The sequence below is a fragment of the Typopeltis vanoorti genome, chromosome 15, assembly GCF_054136105.1.
Source record: "Typopeltis vanoorti isolate ZY-2024b chromosome 15, IOZ_Tvanoo_1.0, whole genome shotgun sequence".
NCBI classification, from domain to species: Eukaryota; Metazoa; Arthropoda; class Arachnida; order Uropygi; family Thelyphonidae; genus Typopeltis; species Typopeltis vanoorti.
This window is the reverse complement of record NC_143563.1, coordinates 19,221,717-19,243,347: the sequence shown is the minus strand read 5'-3', so window position 1 is coordinate 19,243,347 and position 21,631 is coordinate 19,221,717. Positions and strand designations below refer to the sequence as shown.

The 21,631-nt window shown below is 36.0% G+C and overlaps 1 protein-coding gene across 1 annotated transcript in view; it reads right to left on the bottom strand.

The window, feature by feature from the left end:
- The window catches only part of LOC150098437 (nucleoporin NUP188-like), a 197,558-nt gene that overhangs the window by 103,389 nt on the left and 72,538 nt on the right, over nucleotides 1–21,631 (bottom strand). The window contains exons 7-8 of the mRNA XM_090405211.1: nucleotides 19,167–19,259; nucleotides 9,133–9,186 (exon numbers count right to left, since the gene is read on the bottom strand). Of these exons, the coding sequence (XP_090261337.1) occupies nucleotides 9,133–9,186; nucleotides 19,167–19,259 (147 nt within the window). The remainder of the gene's footprint in view (nucleotides 1–9,132; nucleotides 9,187–19,166; nucleotides 19,260–21,631) is intronic.

The following is a 21,631-nucleotide window of genomic DNA, read 5'->3' as shown; positions in this document are numbered from 1 at the left end:
GGGTTAACATGTGGTGGAGAGATTATGAGGACAATGTAGCTGTAATAGCACTTTACAAGATTGGAATGAATGTGGCACACCTGTTATTTTCAATACGCTAAAAACACTTGGGATCAGTAGGATGTTTGTATATTGGACTATTAACTGATATAGTGATACAGAAGACACATCTGACCACCAAAGAACAGACTGATCATGCTATGTTAGGATGCAACAGCTTGTGAAGGCATGCCTCCACTGTAATCTTGTGAGAACGCAGAAAGTGGTATCAGAGGAGACGAATATTTCACAGGGAATGATGTCACGTATGCTAATTGATGACCTGGGGGTGAGAGCCTATTGTCAATCTACTGGATACTTCTTAACACCACAACTTATGTGACAGAGGGTGATAAAATTAAATGCACTTCTCTGGCAGTACATGAACAGCAGACACAAGAGATATCTTCTTCACAGATAAGATTTCCACTACCGAAGAGTTGTTTAAGTGCCAAACTGATTGGATATATGCCGGATGGTTGCACAGCACGTGCCATAGCACTCAGGATTCAGAGAGGTCATCACCCTATGTCAGTGATGGTTTGGTGGTGTGGGGGGAGGGAGGGTTTACATATCAAAAGATATACAAGTTGCATTTATGTGAGAAAGGGATCAAAACCTTGCCAAAGTGTATCAAGCTACTATGTTAGAACCTGTGGTACAGCCCTTGAACAACACCTTGTTTCACGGTAGGCAGTGACTTTCCAACAGGCCTCAGCCCTTGCACACAAGGCGAGGACCACAGTGGTGGGAGGCGAATGCGCCAGACCATAAATCACCACTGATGCTGTTATGACTTGATATAAATACTGTTATGACTTGAACCGCGCATCAGTGCGGTTCAAGTCATAACAATATTTATAGCTAGACTAGATATATACCCCAGGGTATTTTACAAATGGAATTCTGTTTTTAGGTGAACATAGGAAGTTTTATAAATGTAAGACAAAATAGCATGAAAACACATGGATAAGGATGAATAAAGTAAAACTTTAATGGCCAGATATTTCAACCAGAAAATTACAGTTCGTCATCAGTGGCATAGAGGCTAGTGAAATTATTATTAAGAGAGACCTCCAGCGAGTCAGGAACTCATTGAGGGAGGCCACATACTACCTACACCAGATGTCATACCTGTTCTTGAATTGATTAACACTACTTGCACACACAACATCGAATTACAAATTCATTAAAATTACCCATCACTCTATGAGAAAAAAAAATTTAAATCTCATCTCCTTCTTGATGCGATTCATTCTCAACTTCAAAGGATGCCATCTTGTCCTTATCTCATCCTCCATAAAATAAAAAACTCCATCTACTAACATGCTGTCCTGGTTGGCAGAGTGATTATCGTATCCACTATCCAGCCAAAAGGCTGCAGGTTTGAATCCAGCCGTTGGCATGGATGTTTGTGATTGTCTGTGAAAATAATAGTGGTGGTGGTGGGCGGTAAATGCTGTTGATGTAGTTGGTGGACTGAGTGGTGTAGTTGATGGAGACAGAGAGTTGTAGACCAAGTACCCTCCCTCGATGAGCCTATGGACTCCCTGGAAGATTAACATAATAATATTCTATAACTCTTTCAGAGGTTTGTAAGACTCAATCATATCACCTTCTTTTTCCTGTTTGAAGGTGTCTGCAGTCTACAAATTCTCAATCCATCTTTATAATCAATATTCCACAATCCTGATATCATTTTTAACACTCTCCATTGCACTTTCTTCACAGTATCAAAATTACAATGGCAACCAGGAGACCAGGTCTACACACAATAGTCCAAGTGAGGTCTTATCAAGGACTTATAAAAATGCAAAATGACTTCCTTATCTTTACATATCAAGGTTCATATCAGCATTGCAATTATTCTCTGAGTTGTATGTGTAATCTTTGCTATATGGTCCTTGAACTGCAACTTACTGTCTACCAAAACTCCAAGATCCCTAACCTGATCAGTTTTACGAGCATAATCCTGCAAATATAATATGACGTTGGATATCTAATCACACCAAAGTGCAGAACTTTACATCTAATACATCTGCTGTTTTTGATGAACAGTAGCCATTTCATATGCTCACAATTCAAGCCTATTCGAATCATTCTGCAAGTGCTGCATATCAGCTGAACTCCTGATTATCAGGACTGTCTTTGCATCATCAGCAAATAGCTGTATGTTGCATGTCAGATCCTTCCTTATGTCATTAATGTATAGATTGAATAACAATTGACCAAGAACAGATCTTTATGGTACACCACTGATGGTTACCTTAACTCTTGCAGACTAGCATCCCCCCTCATACTAGTTTCTGATAATCATCAATTTCCTGCCATATACCCTCAAAGGGTGTATAGGATATGATAGTACTACATGAAAAAAATTATATCATTACTAACTTCCTATCTACAATTTTCCTCCAAATCAGTCTGTTACTTGTCAAGATTCCAACATTATCAGATCTTATATTTCTATTGTCTAAGGCACTTTGTACTGTATCAATCTACCTATATCTTGGTGTTCTTCTGGATCGTTTTTCTGCCAACCTGGCAGAGAACACTTGTTTTGCTAATCTTTCCTCGCCCATTCTGTTTAAGTGACCATACCACCTGAAATTAACTCTGCTAACGCATTCCTGGATGCCGACAATGTCAAGTTCTTTCCTAATATCCTCGTTTTTAATATGATATTGCCATTTATGCCATCTGTTCACGCCTCTAATCTTTCTCAGGACATTCATATCTGCGGTCTCTAGTCTTTGGTCAAGTGTTTTACTTCTGACCCAGCTCTCAGATCCATAAGATAAAACTGGTATGAACACTGTCTTCATCATCATCATCAAATTCCTGCCATGTACCCTCAAGGGGTGTACAGGATATGACAGTACTACATGAAAAAATTACATCATTACTAACTTCCTATCTACAATTTTTCTCCAAATCAGTCTGTTAGTTGTCAAGACTCCAACATTATCAGATCTTATATTTCTATCGTCTAATGCACTTTGTACCGTATCAATCCACCTATATCTTGGTCTTCCTCTGGGTCGTATTCCTGCCAACCTGGCAGAGAACACTTGTTTTGCTAATCTTTCCTCTCCCATTCTGTTTAAGTGACCACCTGAGATTAGCTCTGCTAACGCATTCCTGGATGCTGACAATGTCAAGTTCTTTCCTAATATCTTAATTTTTAATATGATATTGCCATTCATGCCATCTGTTCATGCCTCTAATCTTTCTCAGGACATTCATATCTGCAGTCTCTAGTCTTTGGTCAAGTGTTTTACTTCTGACCCAGCTCTCAGATCCATAAGTTAAAACTGGTTTGAACACTGTCTTGTATACAGCTAATTTAGTGTTCCAACTAATTTCTCTCTTATTCCATATGAATTTATTCAATTGACTTCCCACCATACCAGCTTTGCTGATTCTGTTGTCTATTTCTATATTTAATTTACCATCTTCAGTAAAAATCGTGCCTAAGTAGCCGAAATGATTTACTTGTTAAACAGGTTCTCCATTCACAACACAGTTGACATTTTCAATGATTCTGCCTATTTTCATTGTCTTTGTCTTTTTATTGCTGACCTTCATACCATATCTTTTACAACAGTTATTCAATTTAGTCAGAGAATCTTGCAGACTTGTAACGGATTTATTTAGAAGTATAACATCATCCGCATAAAGCAAAGAGCTGACATTAACATCTCCAATTTTGATATCAGGTTTAATACCACTATCCTTCATAATGTGATCCATATAGATAATGAATAACAGAGGGGATAATGTACATCCTTGTCTCACACCAGATTTAACATTAAACCATCTTCCTGTACTTCCTTCAATTCTAACTGCTGACTTACAACTCAAATAAAGACGAAGTATTGCTTGATATAATGCCCCATTGACACCATATAACTGCAGCATATTGAATAGCTTCTCTCTTGGCACATTATCATATGCCTTTTCCAAATCGACAAAGCTTAAATACAGATCTTTGTTATATTCCCATGCTTTCTCAACTATTTGTCGTAAAGTGAAGATCTGATCCTGACAGCCTCTGTTTGGCCTGAATCCAGCTTGTTCTTCACCAAGCTTTTCTTCCACAATTCTTTTCAACCGTTTCTCAAGTATACTTGCATAGATCTTGCCAGGAACACTCAGTAGGGAAATACCTCTGTAATTCTCACATTCAGTTTTATTTCCCTTTTTATATATGGGTACTATGGGAGCTCTACTCCAATCATCGGGAATTCGTCCCTCTGTCCAGGCTTTCTGAACTATGCAGTGCAGCCACTGCAAGACTTTTATACCACCATACTTCAGCATTTCTAGTCGAATATCATCTACTCCTGCTGCCTTTCCACATTTTAAGCCTTTGATGACTTTTTATTACATCACACCTCCAGGGAGTCCAAAGACTCATCGAGGGAGGGCATCTACTCTAAAACTTTGTCTCACTACTCCACCAACTTTCATAATCTAACACCAATGCCATCTTCCACCACTAGTACTTTCACAGACAATCATAAACATCGATGCCCACAGCAGGATTCGAACCCACAGCCTTTTGACTGGAGAGCAGATACGCTAACCACTCGGCCAACCAGATCGGCTGGTCATTATATATGACTGACATATTTGTCAGTCAGCCATCCTCTTATCCATGCCAATATTTTATAACCCAATCCCATATTCTCCAATTTATACAACAGTCTTCCATGTGTATTCTGTCACAAGATGTAGCAAAATCTAAAAGTATCACTGTGTATCCATTTTCATTGTCTAACTCAACAGCAACATTATTATAGAACATGAGCGAGTTCTATAAGGTTGCTCAAACATAATCTTTCCTTACTAAACTCATGTTGTTCATTGCAAAGTACAGATTCTCTGTCAACCCACTTCAGTTAGATACATCAGTCTTTCCACAACCTTTGTGTAATGGGATTACCATATATGCTTTCCACTCCTGTGGAATCTTCTCTGTTCTGAGGCCGGTCTGGTTGGCCAAGTGGTTAGCGTATCCACCTTCCCAAAAGACTACAGGTTCGAATACCACCAAATGTTTGTGACTGTCCTACTAAGCATTTACCTTATGTACTACTGTAACCTGTGCCATAGCACAGCATGACCTTTGATGTCTTTGCACCATAAAAATCAAATCAAAATTCAAAAAAATCAAACTCTGTGCTCAGAGTCAATTATATAGCCTGGTGAAAGGATTAGCCAGTTCAGCTGAACAGTTTCCTTAATGGTTACACAGTGATCAATGATCAGAATTCATTGTAAAAATTATGGAAAGAACTACCATGTTAGAGAAAAACTTTGATTTAATATAAACCAAAATAATCACTCAACGTTTTGACCTTCACATTAAGGTCATCATCTGGAGTATACACATATATACAAAGAAACAAGCTGCACTACAATCTACATCAGGGGTGGGGAACCTTTTTAGTATCAAGGGCGAAAATTGCTAATTTAAAAACTTCTGCGGGTGACTGGCAAATTTTAACTCTTATATATGGTGTATGTAGTGTGCAATATATATCTCAATAAGTAAATGTGCAACATTCTCATCTGTTATGGTATCTTTTAATTACAATTGTGTAGACATATAATTATAACAATCAAGCAAAGGCTATATTTAATTTATTTAAAAAACGATATTTATTTTATTTTAACTGAGAACTTTATTAAAGCAATAATAGCATAATAAATATTTCATCAAAGTTAATGAAGCTTACCTTTAATCTTAAACTTTTTAGTGAGAAGGCTAAAACTGCTTTTTTTGTGAAAGCTTAGAAATATTAGCCGCCCTTGATGAGACGGCTACTCGTAGTTCATTGGCGAGATTTGCGTCAGTGAGTCTTGTATGAAGGCGATATTTGCCAGACTTAATTTTGAAGAAAAAAAAATTGCTCGCATTGATAAGTAATAGAAAACTGAGAAGCAATTTTCAAGGCGGTTTTTTCAGTTGGGTAAGAAATAATTGAAGCATCAATTCAAAGCTCTTGATATGAGTGAGCAAAGAGGTCATTAGCTGATTGGGGCCTTGTAATTTCAAATTTAGATTATTCAAATGACTAGTTATGTCTACTAAAAATGCTAAATCAGTTTGAAACTTTTCATCCTCCAATTCTTTAATGGGGATACCTTTAATGTCCATGAAAATTTTCACTTCGTCTTTAAGTTCATAAAATCGCTTGAGCATTTCAGCTCTACTTAGCCACCTAACTTCACAATGGTACAAAAAGTCCCCATATTCGGCTTTAAGATCTTGCAAAAATTCTTTGAATTCCCTGTTGTTCAACCCTTTACTTTTTATCAAATTAATGGCCTTTGTTATTACATCCATGACGCTGTTCATCTTGAGTGACTTTGCACATAGATTTTCCATATGAATGAAGCAGTGGCACACAATTAAAGTATTTGGGTTCAATTGACGTTTCTTAAATTCATTCTTAATCAGAGCCACGAGCCCTTTTTCACGACCTACTATGGATGGAGCACCATCGGTTGCGAGACCACTCAGTTTTTCATACGGTAAATCGAAATCCTTTAATGCTGAATGGACCATTTCAAATAAATCTTCACCTTTAGTTGTCCCCTTCATTGATTTTAAAGCAAGAAATTCTTCTCGTATATTGAAATCTGTAGTTATTCCCCATATAAATATAGCCATTTGTGCAGTATTTGACAGATCAGTAGCCTTGTCGATAGCTAACGAGTAAAACACAAATTCTGCTGAATCTACTTTCAAAGAAGTTTGGATGTCATCAGTGATATCTTTAATATGGTCAGAAACAGTTCTTCTTGATAGGCTAATATTTTCAAACAAACTCAGTTTTTCTGGACATAAAATCTCGACAGCAGTAAGGATACAATCTTTCACAAGCCCACCTCCATTATGGGTTTTAAGTTTTTTAGCAATTTGTTCACATAACGCATAACTAGCTTGATTTACAGATGGTCATTCCTCAATAAGCTTTTTAAAAAGTGATTGGCTTTTGATTATATTTTCTTTCAAAGTGGCTATCTTGTCTAAATGTTCTGATCCTTTTAAATTTTCATATTTCTTATGCTTACTCAAATAATGTCATTCAAGATTATATTTTTTGTAAACTGCAACATGTTCATTACAAATAAGACAAATACACTTGTCATCAATTTCAATAAAGAAGTATAGTTCTGTCCATTTTTCACTAAATAGAGCACATTCACCACTTCTTTTACGCTTTTCACTACAACTAGTCATTTAAAAAAATAAATTGAATAAAGTTGTCAACTGGTTGATTACAAGGCACTTGCAGTCCTGCATGAGAAAAACAAAGTCAAAAGTCAATATGTTTTGACACGTGGGAAAATGTCATGCGGTAATTGGGAAGCAACCAATCAGAGAAAGTCTGAACTTTTCCAGCGAGAAATGCTCCTGATTTCTTTTTATTTTAATGGCTGGTCTCGATGTGATGGTTGCCAGACGTATGACGATCATATTTTATGTAACACGTGTGCTTAAGGGTCAAAGCTGTATAACTGAGAGGAGACCTCCACATAGCTTTTAAAGGAATGCGGAGAAAAGAGGGGCTTCTGACCTAATGTCCAATCCTCACTTTCTCATGGTGCACCCTGTTGGGTATCTACCTGGAAACTGAACGAATGAGGATGAGCAGGCAATTTGGGATTTAGCCGATGAAATTGTATTCTTATTAGCTTAAACCAAAACAAAAAATGATGGTACAGCATGACAAAATTTCATGCCGGCTGGGGAGTCGCCCAGTTAAACAAGGACCCCATTGTTTTCATCAGGGAACCAGGGTGAACAGCGAAAAGTAAGCTACTGGAACAAATCTGAAAAAAACACCCCAATTCAACATCACCAGAGTTAAAGATCGGTACTATTAACATAAGAAGCCTGAATGGCAAAGAAATGGAGCTTACTGAGGAATTAGATAAGTACCAGATCGACATAATAGGGGTGACTGAAACAAAAAAGACAAAAACTGGTGTGATCTTTCTGAGCAATAAATACAAATTGTTATATTCAGGAAATGACAATCAAGGAAAAGAAGGAGTAGCCATTGTATTCAACACTAAATACGAGGCTAATCTTCTTGAATGGCAGGCAGTCTCAAGTAGAGTGATGGGGAACTGGACAATGAGACTTATTTGTGCCTATGGTCCCCCAGAAGGCAAAGTTGGTCCTTGTTGGGGATCTAAGTAGCAGAGTAGGAAATGATTGTGAGACATACAAAAATATTTTGGGAAAATTTGGAGAAAAGAGCAAAGCTAATAATAAAGACAAATACCTGTTAGATTTCTGATCAGGACATGGACTGGTTATTACTAACACCATGTTCCAACATAAAAATGTGCACAAATTCACATGGAGAGAAGAGGCTAGGAATAAAAAAAGTCTCATTGACTATGTTATTGTTGATAGTGATGTTTTCTCCCTGGTGTAGGACACCAGAGTGTACAGAGGATTTGAAATTGGAAGTGATCACTATTTAGTCTTGAGCAGGATAAAATTGAATTTCATATTGAAAAGAATAACATGTAAGAAAGTTTTAAAGTGAATAAAAGTTGAGCAGCTCTCAGATGTGAACTGTAGACTAAAATACAGAAAGATTATTGAAGAAAAAATGAAAGAGTTTGAGAACAGGAATCAAACCTTGGAGATTCAGTGGCAAACTCTGAAGAAAACATTGATTGATTCTGCCAGAGAGGCATGTGGTGAGGTTGTCTGTAAGGATAAAAAAATTAGAACTCCCTGGTGGACGTTAAAGGAAGTTAAAGAGGCAGTGAAGGAAAAGAAGAAAGCTGCTTCTTCTATTCCTCTTGTATTTCATTTACCTTCATCCTTTGGACCAGCCTTTCTCATGAAACATTCCCAACCACACATAATAAAAAATGAACTGAAGGCAGAACAGCTTATTATTCAGATGTAGATTATTAAGAATGAAAATAAAATTAGCTTGACTCAATGCTCCCTGCTGATTATTCTAGAATGATTAAGAAAACATATCTATATTATTTTCATCTAAAAATTATGTAATTATGTTCCAGTTTTAGCTTGCATAATATTATACTCACATTGGTAATAACAATGTTCTCATTTACATTTTCCAGAAATCCTGAGTACAGCTCCTTTGGAAATAATAAAACAAAATAAAATTAAGAATATATGTGACAAACAAGTATCGATATTTTTGCAATACATAAAGTAACTTTGAATAATAAGAGTTAGTTACAATAATTAAGAATAAGATGCACTGTTTTCATTTTTTGTTTCTTTTCATTCATTCATTACTAATTAATCTTCTAATTAATACTAATTACAAATAAATAAAAAATTAATAATTAAATTGTGAAAGGCTGTAATCATGTTGTTTTTTTTTTTTTTTGCACAAGAAAAGCAAAGTATTATCAGGAACATTGACTTCCTGATAATAAACTGGTGGGTGTGCACTTTGAAAAACCCTAACTTAAAAAAAAAAAAAAAAAGCTGATGATACTAAACTTTATCTTTTGGTTTTCTAGCAATGATGTGAAAACGGATATATTGAAAATAAAATAGGTGTTGGTCTGTAGGTTCTGAATGAGTGGATTACAGGGCTGCAGAAATCCACTCACAATGGAGAAGTCATCATAGACAAGTGAGTGCTGAGCAGATTTTCAGCCTCGTCCTAAACACATTCAAAATATATTACATTTTCTTCTTCATATAATTTATGGGTTTTTTTTTGTTTTGTTTTTTCAAAACATCATTTCATTCACTGTTAAGTTTTTGATTATGGGTGGCCAAAATGAATTTATTAAAGTATTTTTTTATATAATTAACTTGAGTTAATTCCTTCTCTCCGTGTGAATTTGTGCACATTTATTTTTTATGTTGGAATTTATGTATATATATGTACACACACATATGTTATGTATGTATGTATGCATATGTAATATATGTATATATATGTAAGAATATTTATGTTTCATATGGAGAGAACATACAAGAAATAAAAAAAGTATTGTCAGATTCAGGACATAAGGGTATACAGAGGATTAGAAATAGGAAGTGATCACTATATATTTAATTTTGAGCAGGATAAAATTGATTTCCATATTGAAGAGAAGAGTGCATAAGAAAGTTTTAAAACGAATCAGGGTTGAAAAGCTTTCAGAGATGAACTGTTACTGAAATACACAATCATCATTGAAGAATGATGTTTGTGTATTTCAAAATTTGTGTATTGAATCTCCAATGTGAGTTGTCTGTAAGGATAGAAAAATCAGAACACCCATGGTGGACTGAGGAAGTTAAAGAAACAGTCAAAGAAAAGAAGAAAGCATATTGAAAGTTCCTAGCAAGGAAATCAGCTTGTGGTCTTAGATAAAACAGAAAACTTGTAAGAAAGTGAAAAATTGTAAGACTAGCTAAATGAAAGTCACGGGAAGACTATGGTAAACACACAGAAAATAAATATCAGGAAGGTAGCAAAAGATTCTGGAGGCTAGTGAAAAAGCTTAGAAATGGAGGAAAGAATGTGCATAACACAATATCAAATTCATGATGTGGATTCTGCTTTTGTGATTTTTCTGAGCAAGAAACATAAAATGTTATATTCAGTCAATGACAATTAGGGAAAAGAAGGTGAAGCTATAGTACTGAACACAAAATACAAGGCTAATTAATCTTCTTGAATGGAAGGCAGCCTCAAGTAGAGTGATGTGGACAAATATCAGAATGGGGAATTGGACAATGAGACTTATTTGTGCCTATGGTCCCACAGAAGGTTCTGCTAAGGTAGAAGTGGGGGAATTTTTTGAGGTTTTAGAGAAAGTAACTGACACAATGAAAAAAGAAAAGTTGGTCCTTGTTGGGGATCTAAATAGCAATGTAGGAAATGATTGTCAGACATTCAAAAATATTTTGGGAAAATTTGAAGAAAAGAGCAAAGCTAATAATAATGGCAAATACCTTTTGGATTTCTGCTCAGGACATGGACTGGTTATTACTAACACCATGTTCCAACATAAAAATGTGCACAAATTTACATGGAGAGAAGAAGAAAGGAATAAGAAAAGTCTCATTGACTATGTTATTGTTGAGAGTGATGTTTTCCAACTGGTACAGGACATTAGAGTGTATACAGAGGATTTGAAATTGGAAATGATCACCATTTAGTCTTGAGAAGGATAAATTGAATTCATACTGAAAACAAGAACATGTAAGAAAGTTTTAAAAGCGAATAAAAGTTGAGCAGCTCACAGATGTAAACTGTAGACTAAAATACACAAACATTATTCAAGAAAAAATGAAAGCGTTTGAGAACAGGAACCAAACCTTGGAGAGGTGGCAAATCCTGAAGAAAACTGATTGATTCAGCCAGAGAGGCATGTGGTGAGGTTGTCTGCAAGGATAGAAAAATCAGAACCACATGGTGGACACAGAAAGATAAAGAGGCAGTGAAGGAAAAGTAGAAAGTATATCAAAAGTTCTTGGCAAATACGTCAGCTTGTGCTCTTAGAGAATACAGAGACAAATGTAAGAAAGCTAAAAACAGTGTAAAACTAGCTAAACAAAAGTCATGGGGAAAACTTTGGTAAGAACATCTTTCTTTTAAGGTTACATGGTGATTGGCATTCATATTTCCGAATTTAGGGACACAAAACACATGTGTTGAAATTATTATTTTACTTATTATTAATAAAGGTAAGAACATAAAAAATAAATATCAAGAAGGTGGCAAAATATTCTGGAGGCTGTTGAAAAAGCTTAGAAATGGAGGAAAGTGTGCTGTTAAAGGAATTAGAGATGATAAAGGTGACATGAACACTGGTGAAAAAGATATCCTTCATAAATGGAGTAATTACTTCGAAAAATTGCTAAACAAGCAGTGATGACACAGTAGTAAAAAACACTCAAAAGACATGAAATCAGGAATACATATCCATACTTGAAGTAGAAAAAGCCATCAAAAGCCTGAAATGTGGAAAGGCAGCAGGAGTGGATGAAATTCGACAGAAAAGCTCAAGTATAAATGTATAGAAGTCTTTCAGTGGCTGCACTGCATAGTTCAAAAGGCAGTGGACAGAGGAATGAATTCCAGATGATTGGAGTAGAGCTCTAATAGTACCCATATATATAAAAAGGGAAATAAAACTGAATAAGAGAATTACAGAGGTATTTCCCTTCTGAGTATTCCTGGTAAGATTTATTCAAGTATACTTGATAAACAGTTGAGAGCGATTGTGGAAGGGAAGCTTGGTGAAGTACAAGCTAGATTGAGGCCAAATAGAGGTTGTCAGAATCAGAGCTTCACTTTACGACAAATGGTTGAGAAAGCATGGGAATATAACAAAGATCTGTATTTAAGTTTTGATGATCTGGAAATGGCATATGACAAGGTACCAAGAGAGAAGCTATTCAATACGCTACAGTTATATGGTGTCGATGGGGCATTATATCAAGCAATACTTAGCCTTTATTTGAGTTGTAAGTCAGCAGTTAGAATTGAAGGAAGTACAGGAAGATGGTTTAATGTTAAATCTGGTGTGAGACAAGGATGTACATTATTCATTATCTATATGGATCACATTATGAAGGAAAGTGGTATTAAACATGATATCAGAATTGGAGATGTTAATGTCAGCTCCTTGCTTTATGCGAATGATGTTATACTTCTAAATAAATCCGCTACAAGTTTGTAAGATTCCCTGACTAAATTGGATAACTGGTGTAATAGATTTGGTATGAAGGTCAGCATTAAAAATACAAAGACAATGGAAATAGGTAGAATCATTGAAAATGTCAACTGTGTTGTGAACGGGGAACCTGTGGAACAAGTAAAACATTTCAGCTACTTAGGCACGATTTTTACTGAAGATGGTAAATTAAATATGGAAATAGACAACAGAATCAATAAAGCTGGTATGGTAGGCAGTCAATTGAATAAATTCATGTGGAATAAGAGAGAAATTAGTCAGAACACTAAATTAGCTGTATACAAGACAGTGTTCAAACCAGTTTTAACTTATGGATCTGAGAGCTGGGTCAGAAGCAAAACACTTCACCAAAGACTAGAGACCGCAGATATGAATGTCCTGAGAAAGATTAGAGGCGTGAAGAGATGGCATAAATGGCAATATCATATTAAAAACGAGGATTCCTGGATGCTGACAATGTCAACATCCAGGAATGCGTTAGCAGAGCTAATCTCAGGTGGTATGGTTTTGCTAATCTCAGGAAAGATTAGCAAAAGAAGTGTTCTCTGCCAGGTTGGCAGGAAAACTACCCAGAGGAAGACCAAGATATAGGTGGAATGATATGGTACAAAGTGCCTTAGACGATAGAAATATAAGATCTGATAATGTTGGAGTTTTGACAAGTAACAGACTGATTTGGAGGAAAATTGTAGATAGGAAGTTAGTAACGATGTAATTTTTTTCATGTAGTACTATCATATCCTGTACACCCCTTGAGGGTACATGTCAGGAATTTGATGATGATGGTAAAATAGCTCAACGAATTACTTGGATGTTGAAAAACATGCTAACAAGTAAAGATAAGGAAATTACTATCCTTCTTTATAAGGCTATGATTCAGCCACATCTTAACTACTGTGCAGATTTGGTGACCTGAGTTTCTTAGGGAGTAGGAGATGGTCGAAAAGATTCAGAGACAAGTGACCAAGATTGTGACAAGTCTGTGGAATACTCACTATAAGAATAGGTTGAAAGTTTGTGAGTTACAAAGTTTATTGAAAAGCAGAAAAGAGGGAACATGATAGAAATTTTTAAGAATTAAAGGGATTTTATAAAATTGATGCAAGTGAAATTTTTCAATGTATGACAAATTGTCAGAAAACTAGGGCCATCCATGGAAGTTGTGTAAGAGTGTGATTAGTATAGGTGTGCAGACAGATTTTTTTACATGGAGAGTGGTGAATGATTGGAATGGATTGCCAGAATTGGTTACGAGTTCACACAGTGAATGTTTTCAAGGAGAGGGGTATGATAGGATTTGTGTGTATGATGGGTGATTTGGGCCTCCTGAGATGAGTCTCTGGACTCCATGGAAATGCAGTAAATAATAATAAAATCCTTCCCTTCTTTATGAAATCAGCTAACTCATCTTCAGTTGAAAAAAAAAAAAATCTTTATGAAAGGCAACTGAAGGGTAAATGAGCTATAGGGCTCATGCTCTGTTAGATGATGATGTACATGTGAATGCACAGCATTGTACATGAGCATGACAGAGCTGTTCCATATTTTTTTTGTCCAGTATCAAAACACCAAAATAATAAATCATAAAAAAAAAAATTTATTAAGTGGCTAATATTTCGCTCGATTTCATATAAGCATCTCCAGAGCATAACTACTTGTTAACAGTACAGATGTGACAATGTGGACAGGAAACAATTCAAATTATAATGCACAAAAGACCCTTAAGTTTTAATTTGGCACTCATTAATGTTGTATATAAGAAGTTTCTTTACAGTTGCTGGGTCAAAGTTGATCTCAAGATGATTGTCTCCCAAATTTTTGGCAGATTAATGCCACCATACTTCTTGAGGTTGTGAGAATTTTTTATGGTTGTTGCCAACTCTCAAAATAGTCTCTCTGACTTGTAACAACTCCCATATAACACAGTAGTTTTCTTCCATTTTGATAAATTATGGAGACTACTGTGTTAAGAATAATTATTTAATTTCCCGACATTTCAAACTTCATATTAAGGTCATCATCTGAGCCTCCATAGCTCAGTTAGTATAGACTAAGCCCTTTGGTTGAAAAGATTTATGTTCAATTCCCATCCATGACATGAGAAACATTTATCTGGTCTCTTTCAATGAAAGGTGAGTTAGCTGGTCTCATACAGAGGTAGGGGGTTTTTTCACCCAGAACAGGCAAACTGGCTCCGTGAACACACACTGGTTACAGTCAGGAATACTTAAGATCCAGCCATAGGCCTGATTCATCAGCTATGCCGATCCCAAGCCGGATAAAAATAGGGGGGATTGAGATGGTGCCATACCTCCCCGTAAAAGGTGCTCGCAACCGTTGTATCATTATACAAACTAAATAAAGGTCATCATCTGGAGTATACACGCACACATATATACAAAGATGAGCTATATTACATTTCAAACAGTATTCCAAAGTGACAATGATTTAATCAACTATTAGTCTATTGGCTTAACCTCTAGTGAAAAAATAAATAAATAAATAAATAAATAAAATAAAAAACTACATCAAAGCTAAATCTTATTTATTTATAACATGGTCAGAGAACAAATTCATATGAATACTTTTATTGCAGCAATAGTGAAGGCCAAATCAATAATTTAACATAAGTGTTATATTAAGGCAAAGGATTACTACATTCCTAATTCCTGGATACTACATTCCTAATTACAATTTATAATGAACTCTTAGAACAAAAGGTTATGTAGATCGAATATATGTCATCCATATTCTTGGGATTTTTAGACCATCATTATTGTTAAGATTTAAGGTGGTTGATTAGAATTTCACAGGCCTCTTTAAATTTATACTCATACCATCTTTTGCTGTAAACAATAGGTATCTTTCCAGTCAATTCTATATAAAATATTCAGGGTCATAGTTATTAAATTTAATGTGTCATTTATGTTCCTTTTTTCAGACAGGAATTGTGCATTTAATTTCACCTATATAAGAAAAATTACAGGTGCACTGAATATGGTATATTCCAGGGTGAGCCAGGGGAGAACTGTATCCTAGGAGGAGTTGAATAAGTTCTTTAATTTTGCAAGAGGCTTAAAGATGGCACATTAAGGTTGTATTTCTGTAGTATTCTCTTTATTTCATCTGATATCCCTTTAATGTATGGAATGGCTACAGTTTTATTATAATCTACAATAAATTTTATTTTACAATAAAATTGTAATTGTAGATTATCTTTGTGTGTATATATGAAGTGTGACAATTTAATTCCCAGAATGCACCTGTAAAAAACCTACATTCGGAACTATACATTAGTGGCGAAGTAGTTCCCTTCTGCATTTATACACTGGTTTAGACGATGTTCCCATTTTTGGAAACAGGTCTGGAACTCTTTTTCCGTAATACTCTTGAGTTCCTTTATCACATTATGCTGGATATCAGCGATGTCAGAAAATCTTTATTCTTTTAGGGCAGTCTTTAATTTTGGAAACAGCCAGAAATCACAGGGAGCTAAGTTGGGTGAATAAGCAGGATGACCTATTCGGTAATCTATTTTTTGGCCAGAAACTTTCTCACGATGAGAGCACTATGGCTTGCCGCATTGTCGTAATGGATGATCCACTTGTCAGGCCACAATTCAGTTCTTTTTCTCCAAACAGAATCTCGTAATCTTTTCAGCACCTCTAAATAGCATTGTTGGTTGACCGTATGTACCTGTTCAATGAATTCATAGTGGACTATCCCCTTGTGATCAAAGAAACAGATCAGCATGGTCTTGAACTGCGAATGTGACATGCATGCTTTTTTTGGATGTGGCAAACTCAGGGTTTTCCTCTGCATGCTCTGGCATTTTGTTTTGGGATTGTACTGAAAGCACCAGGTTTTGTCACCCGTAATTACTCTCGGAAACGTGCTTATTTGCAGAAAGATCAGTCACAACTTGAAGCCGCCACTGCTTCTGTTTGTCTGTCAAGATTTGAGACACAAACTTTGCAAAAATCTTTCCCACATCCAATTCTTCAGTTAAAATTACCCTGACCGTTTCTCGATTCATTTGCAATTCATCAGATTTGGTACGATCTGTCAGACCATACCAAATCTCGCACTCTGTTCATATTTATGTCGGTCATTTTTGTTTTTGGCTGCCCACTTCTGGGTCGTTGTTCACATCTTCTTGTCTACCTTTGAATCTCTTATGCCACTCAGACACTTCACGTTTTCAGAGCATCCTCATCATATGCCACTTTCAACAACTCCAATGTTCCAGTAGTAGTTTTGACAATTTTTACACAAAATTTGATGTTAACATGCTGCTCCAAATTTCGATCACACATTTTTACACCAAAGTTTACATGCAGATCTCTATTGTTTTTGCAATAGCCAACTAGCAAATGGCTATATCGGCTTGAGGTTTATTTATGCACACATTACTTAAAACATGTATAAAGACAATTACTCACATGACTCCAACCAAATCACCACACGAGCGACACTACGCAGCCGTTCCGAGAATTAAATTGTCACGCCTTGTATGTATACTCCAGATGATGACCTTAATGTGAAGGTCGAAACATCAGGAAATTAAAGTAATGATTTTTAACATGGTTGTAGTCTACATAATTTATCAAAATGAATGCTGATCACCATGTAACATAAAAGGAAAGGATACTTTTCTTCCATCTAATCCTATATAAAGGGATATCCAAAACATGGTCAGCCAATTCTAACTTGTCATTGTGTATGGACAGGCAGGAAAAGCTGTTAACATTCACCTTAGAGAACAAGAAATTCATTCACTAACATCATTATGGCAAGTCAGGAATGAGACAACTATGTTTTGGACATCACACAGGCTTACACAGAAGAAAACCAGTAGGCCATACAGAAGTTGCCACAATCAGAGAGACTCCGTTTTAGTTGACAATGGCTATGAAACACTTTCCCAACCTCAACAAGTAAGGATACATTAATCTACCAAACATTTAGGAGGACAGTCATCCTGAGATCAACTTCACCAACCCAACAACTGTAAAAAAAAACTCTGCATGCAACATTAGAAGATGCCTTCTTATTACTGATGAGTCGAGAAATGACTGTTAGGTTCATGTGTGATCTATGCAACCTTCCACATCGATGGCATGTTCTTCCTGGAAGTAATGATGGTTGGAAGCATCATTACTACCAAAAGACCAGATTGGTAAAAACAGAAAAAGGAAATGTCTGCAGGATTTCAGTATTTTGAAACTATACATTTCAAAATATTGAACTCACGAATGTGCTTCTTTTATCCATTTTGACTAATTTAGAGTCAGAGCTTCCCAGTTGTTTATGTTCGTGTTGCAGTTCTCCATATTCACTTTGAGGTTATCTTCTTTTTTTTCCCTAATCTTGTTCTTTGGCTCTCTTTTGGTTCCAAAAAAAAACAAAAAAAAAAAGAAGATAAAGATCTGTTTGGAAGTACTCAGCAAAATGGTGGATAATCATTGCCTCAACACATATAGCAGAGTTTAGCTTCAACAAAACACTATTAATGCACTGGTCTTTTCCAATTAATTTTCTGAGGCTTTTCCAAGAGAACTGATGGCATTTTCCACACTTTTCAGATGCCTGCAGTGTGTTTATGGTTCCTTCTCAAACATATAGCAAAGTTAGAATGATAAAAAGCCTTAAAAAAAACAAGAGTTTGACTTGCTGCATAAACATTCCAATCACAGATCTGTTTTCTCACATATGCTGAAAAGCTATATTAATGCTGAATATTAAATGACAGTGAATTTCTACATCAATGTCTTCACATTTTCCAGAGTTTCAGGTGTTTGCACTGAATGTGCAGGAGAAACAGGTTGGTGACAACATGTTTCATTCTAGGCTAATTCATTTGCAGGATTCTGTGACAATATCAATGACTTGGAGTTTAGTTTCAGAATAAGAGAAAATGACACTGTCAACAGTATAGCGAAGTTCCACAAATCAGATTTTGATTGTTTCTATTTCACATCAAAATTTAACGCTACAGACATAGGATACACCAGGGCATAGGGCTGACCACCTTATCCTGTGAACGGTTTGAGATCCAATGATTAATAAAATTCTTAAGGAAGTTAATGTTACCAAACTCAAATCAGTGGTACCTATGAGTTTTCTATAGTGAAAATCAACTTAAAGGGGAGTCCTAATGAACTAGGTTGTGTTTCTGAAAATTACTGCAAACACGAATGCAAATTCTTGAATAAATACTTTAATAGCTACATATCTACATAAAGATTCAAGGTATCATCTCAACAGCCATTTTTTAAAAAAATTTTTACTCTGCTATAAGCTTCTGAAGTTATACACATCTCCTAGCTTACTCTGGCAAGGAAGCTACAAATATAGTATTAATATATTATTATTTTATTCTTAATATATTAAAAGAATTTACCCACCATATATGGATGCAGATCATCTTTGTAGTGACTGAGAATGTGTTTCATACACAACAGCAGATAAAGTCTCTCACTGAAATAAAAGTGCCAGATCTGGAAAAAAAATTCATAATTTTCTGCATAAATATAAATCCACACAAATGCATATATATGAATATACATTTTTTCCATGCTATAATTCTAGTTTTTATAAATCTGTCCTAAAAAAATGACAAATTAAATTTAACCTTTATGAATGTAGATACACGAAGGGAGGGAGAAAGAAAATGCAAACTAATAGACTAATATCATTCAAGGTAATCTGTGTCATATTGAACAGCATATTTGTGTCATATTGTGTGATTTGGGCCATTATGAGCTGCTGATTGCACGATATATATGTAGCCTCTCCCAGCCAAGTCCTTCCCACTCTCTCATGATATGGTCTGTTTCCACAAATGGGACTTTGATGAGATAAGTATTGCCACCTTAAATGTATACCTTTCCTAGTTGTGAAGAAATGCCACCTAGATCTCTAGGTGGTAGATATCTTTCATCACCTAGTCAAACACCGACAACATACATTTTTGTAAGTGTGAAGTAGCATTTGTCATGTTTCATCTCTTTTATAGAATAGGGTTCCCGGTTTCAGTCCTTCTCCCCCCCCCCAATTTTCTCTTCCCACATGCAGTGTGGGAGAAAGCCTCCTTAGTCTTGCTCCTTTCTTTCAAATTTTTAATTAGGGAACAACAGTACCTCCTCCATTCGAGAATACAGCTGCAAAACAGTTTCTGAAGGCAAGCTGCTAGATAGTACATGGGACTGAACCCAAAAGTACCTCTTCAGGAGATTTCCAATCAATTGGCAAACAACCCTGTTGTGGCTTACTTTGCCAGGTTATGCCTGAAGGGAGTCTGAGTGAGTGAGTGATTACCCCTGAGTCCATCACTCCTGCTACATGTGCCCGACTCTTTAATTTTTCCCATTCTGTGTTTATTCATGACCATGTTCAACAATACAAAAAATCCCAGAGTCACTGCAACTAGGTTGATCACCATGGTAATCAAAAAAATTTTTGGAGAAAAAATCTCCAAAAATCATCAAAATCACTTTTTAAAAAAATTGCAAAAAAAACAAAAATACACACAAAAAAACATCAGAATTCCCAACAATGAAAAAATCTTCCATATTGACTTCATTAACATCAGGAATCAGAGGTCTTAATTCCAATATCAATGACATGAACCACCAGATATAATGATATACTATTTATCACTGAACCATAACTGGCACCTTCTACATCTCACCTGAACTTCCCTCATTACATCCTCTATGATGCCTTTCACAAGAAGGGCATCATAGAGGATGTAATAAGCATAGAAAAGACAAAAGCATAGAAGAACCTATGCTTTTGTCAGTTCTAATATCCCATACCAAATTATCAGACCTGGAATCCCCTTTATATGATCTACTCTGGCTGAAGATCTCCCTCCCTCCTTGCCTTCATTTGCTGCCTCTGCCATTCTCCAAACTCCAATGATTTCACTGACCTCTTTGACTACCTATCTCTAAAAGTCAATCACATACAATCTAACTACCCCAACAGCAAGATAATCTTTCTCAGCAAATCAACATCCACAATTCCAAATGGCTTCCCTTCTCCAGCTTCACAGACCAAGCTGGTAAAGAAGCTAAAATGTTTGCAACTGCAATGCTCTATCCCAAATTGCACATGAACCAACCCACACAATCCTCTTCTTTCTCCCAACGCCTTAGATATTTTTTTAAACTAGATCCTACGCCAAATACAACAGTGATGTTAATTTCCTCTTGGCAAGTCTGATCATATGATAAAATATGACTTCTGTATTACTTCAGGCTTGGTATCACTTCTGGGTCTGGCTCCAACTGATTAGCACAAAAGTGATCGCCACACTGAGATATGAACAGCTCTGTTGGGAAGCAGGTCTTTGCCTGATCCTGGGTGGTGCCACCACTAAGTTTATGGCTCTGCTCAGTGATAGGGTTGAGCCTGCCACTGGGAAGGGTCACCGCTGAGAATTCCTCTCCGTGGCAGAATGGGCATGTCAATGAGTGGAGCCACTGCTGAGTAAAATGATCCTTCAGGTCACTTATACTTACCAAGTTTAGAGTAATCTGGGGGATCGCCTGAGTTTTTGGAGACGTCCCTTCACTTATATAGTGAAACCAGTCTGTGTAGTGGCCCTTCTCATAATGCATAGCATTATACATGTCCATAAGGATATGTGCTTTGCATTATGGGATACCAAGGAAAGGAATGTGGAGAAATTAGCCTCTATATACGAGCTGACCAGTCGGGAATTTAATGTGCAAACTTTGTTTGCTTACACATGGATAAAGAATAAACCAAGAATATAATTTTTGGGCACCTTTAATTTAATCATCATCATAAAATTCCTGCCATGTACCCTCAAGGGGTGTACAGGATATGATAGTACTACATG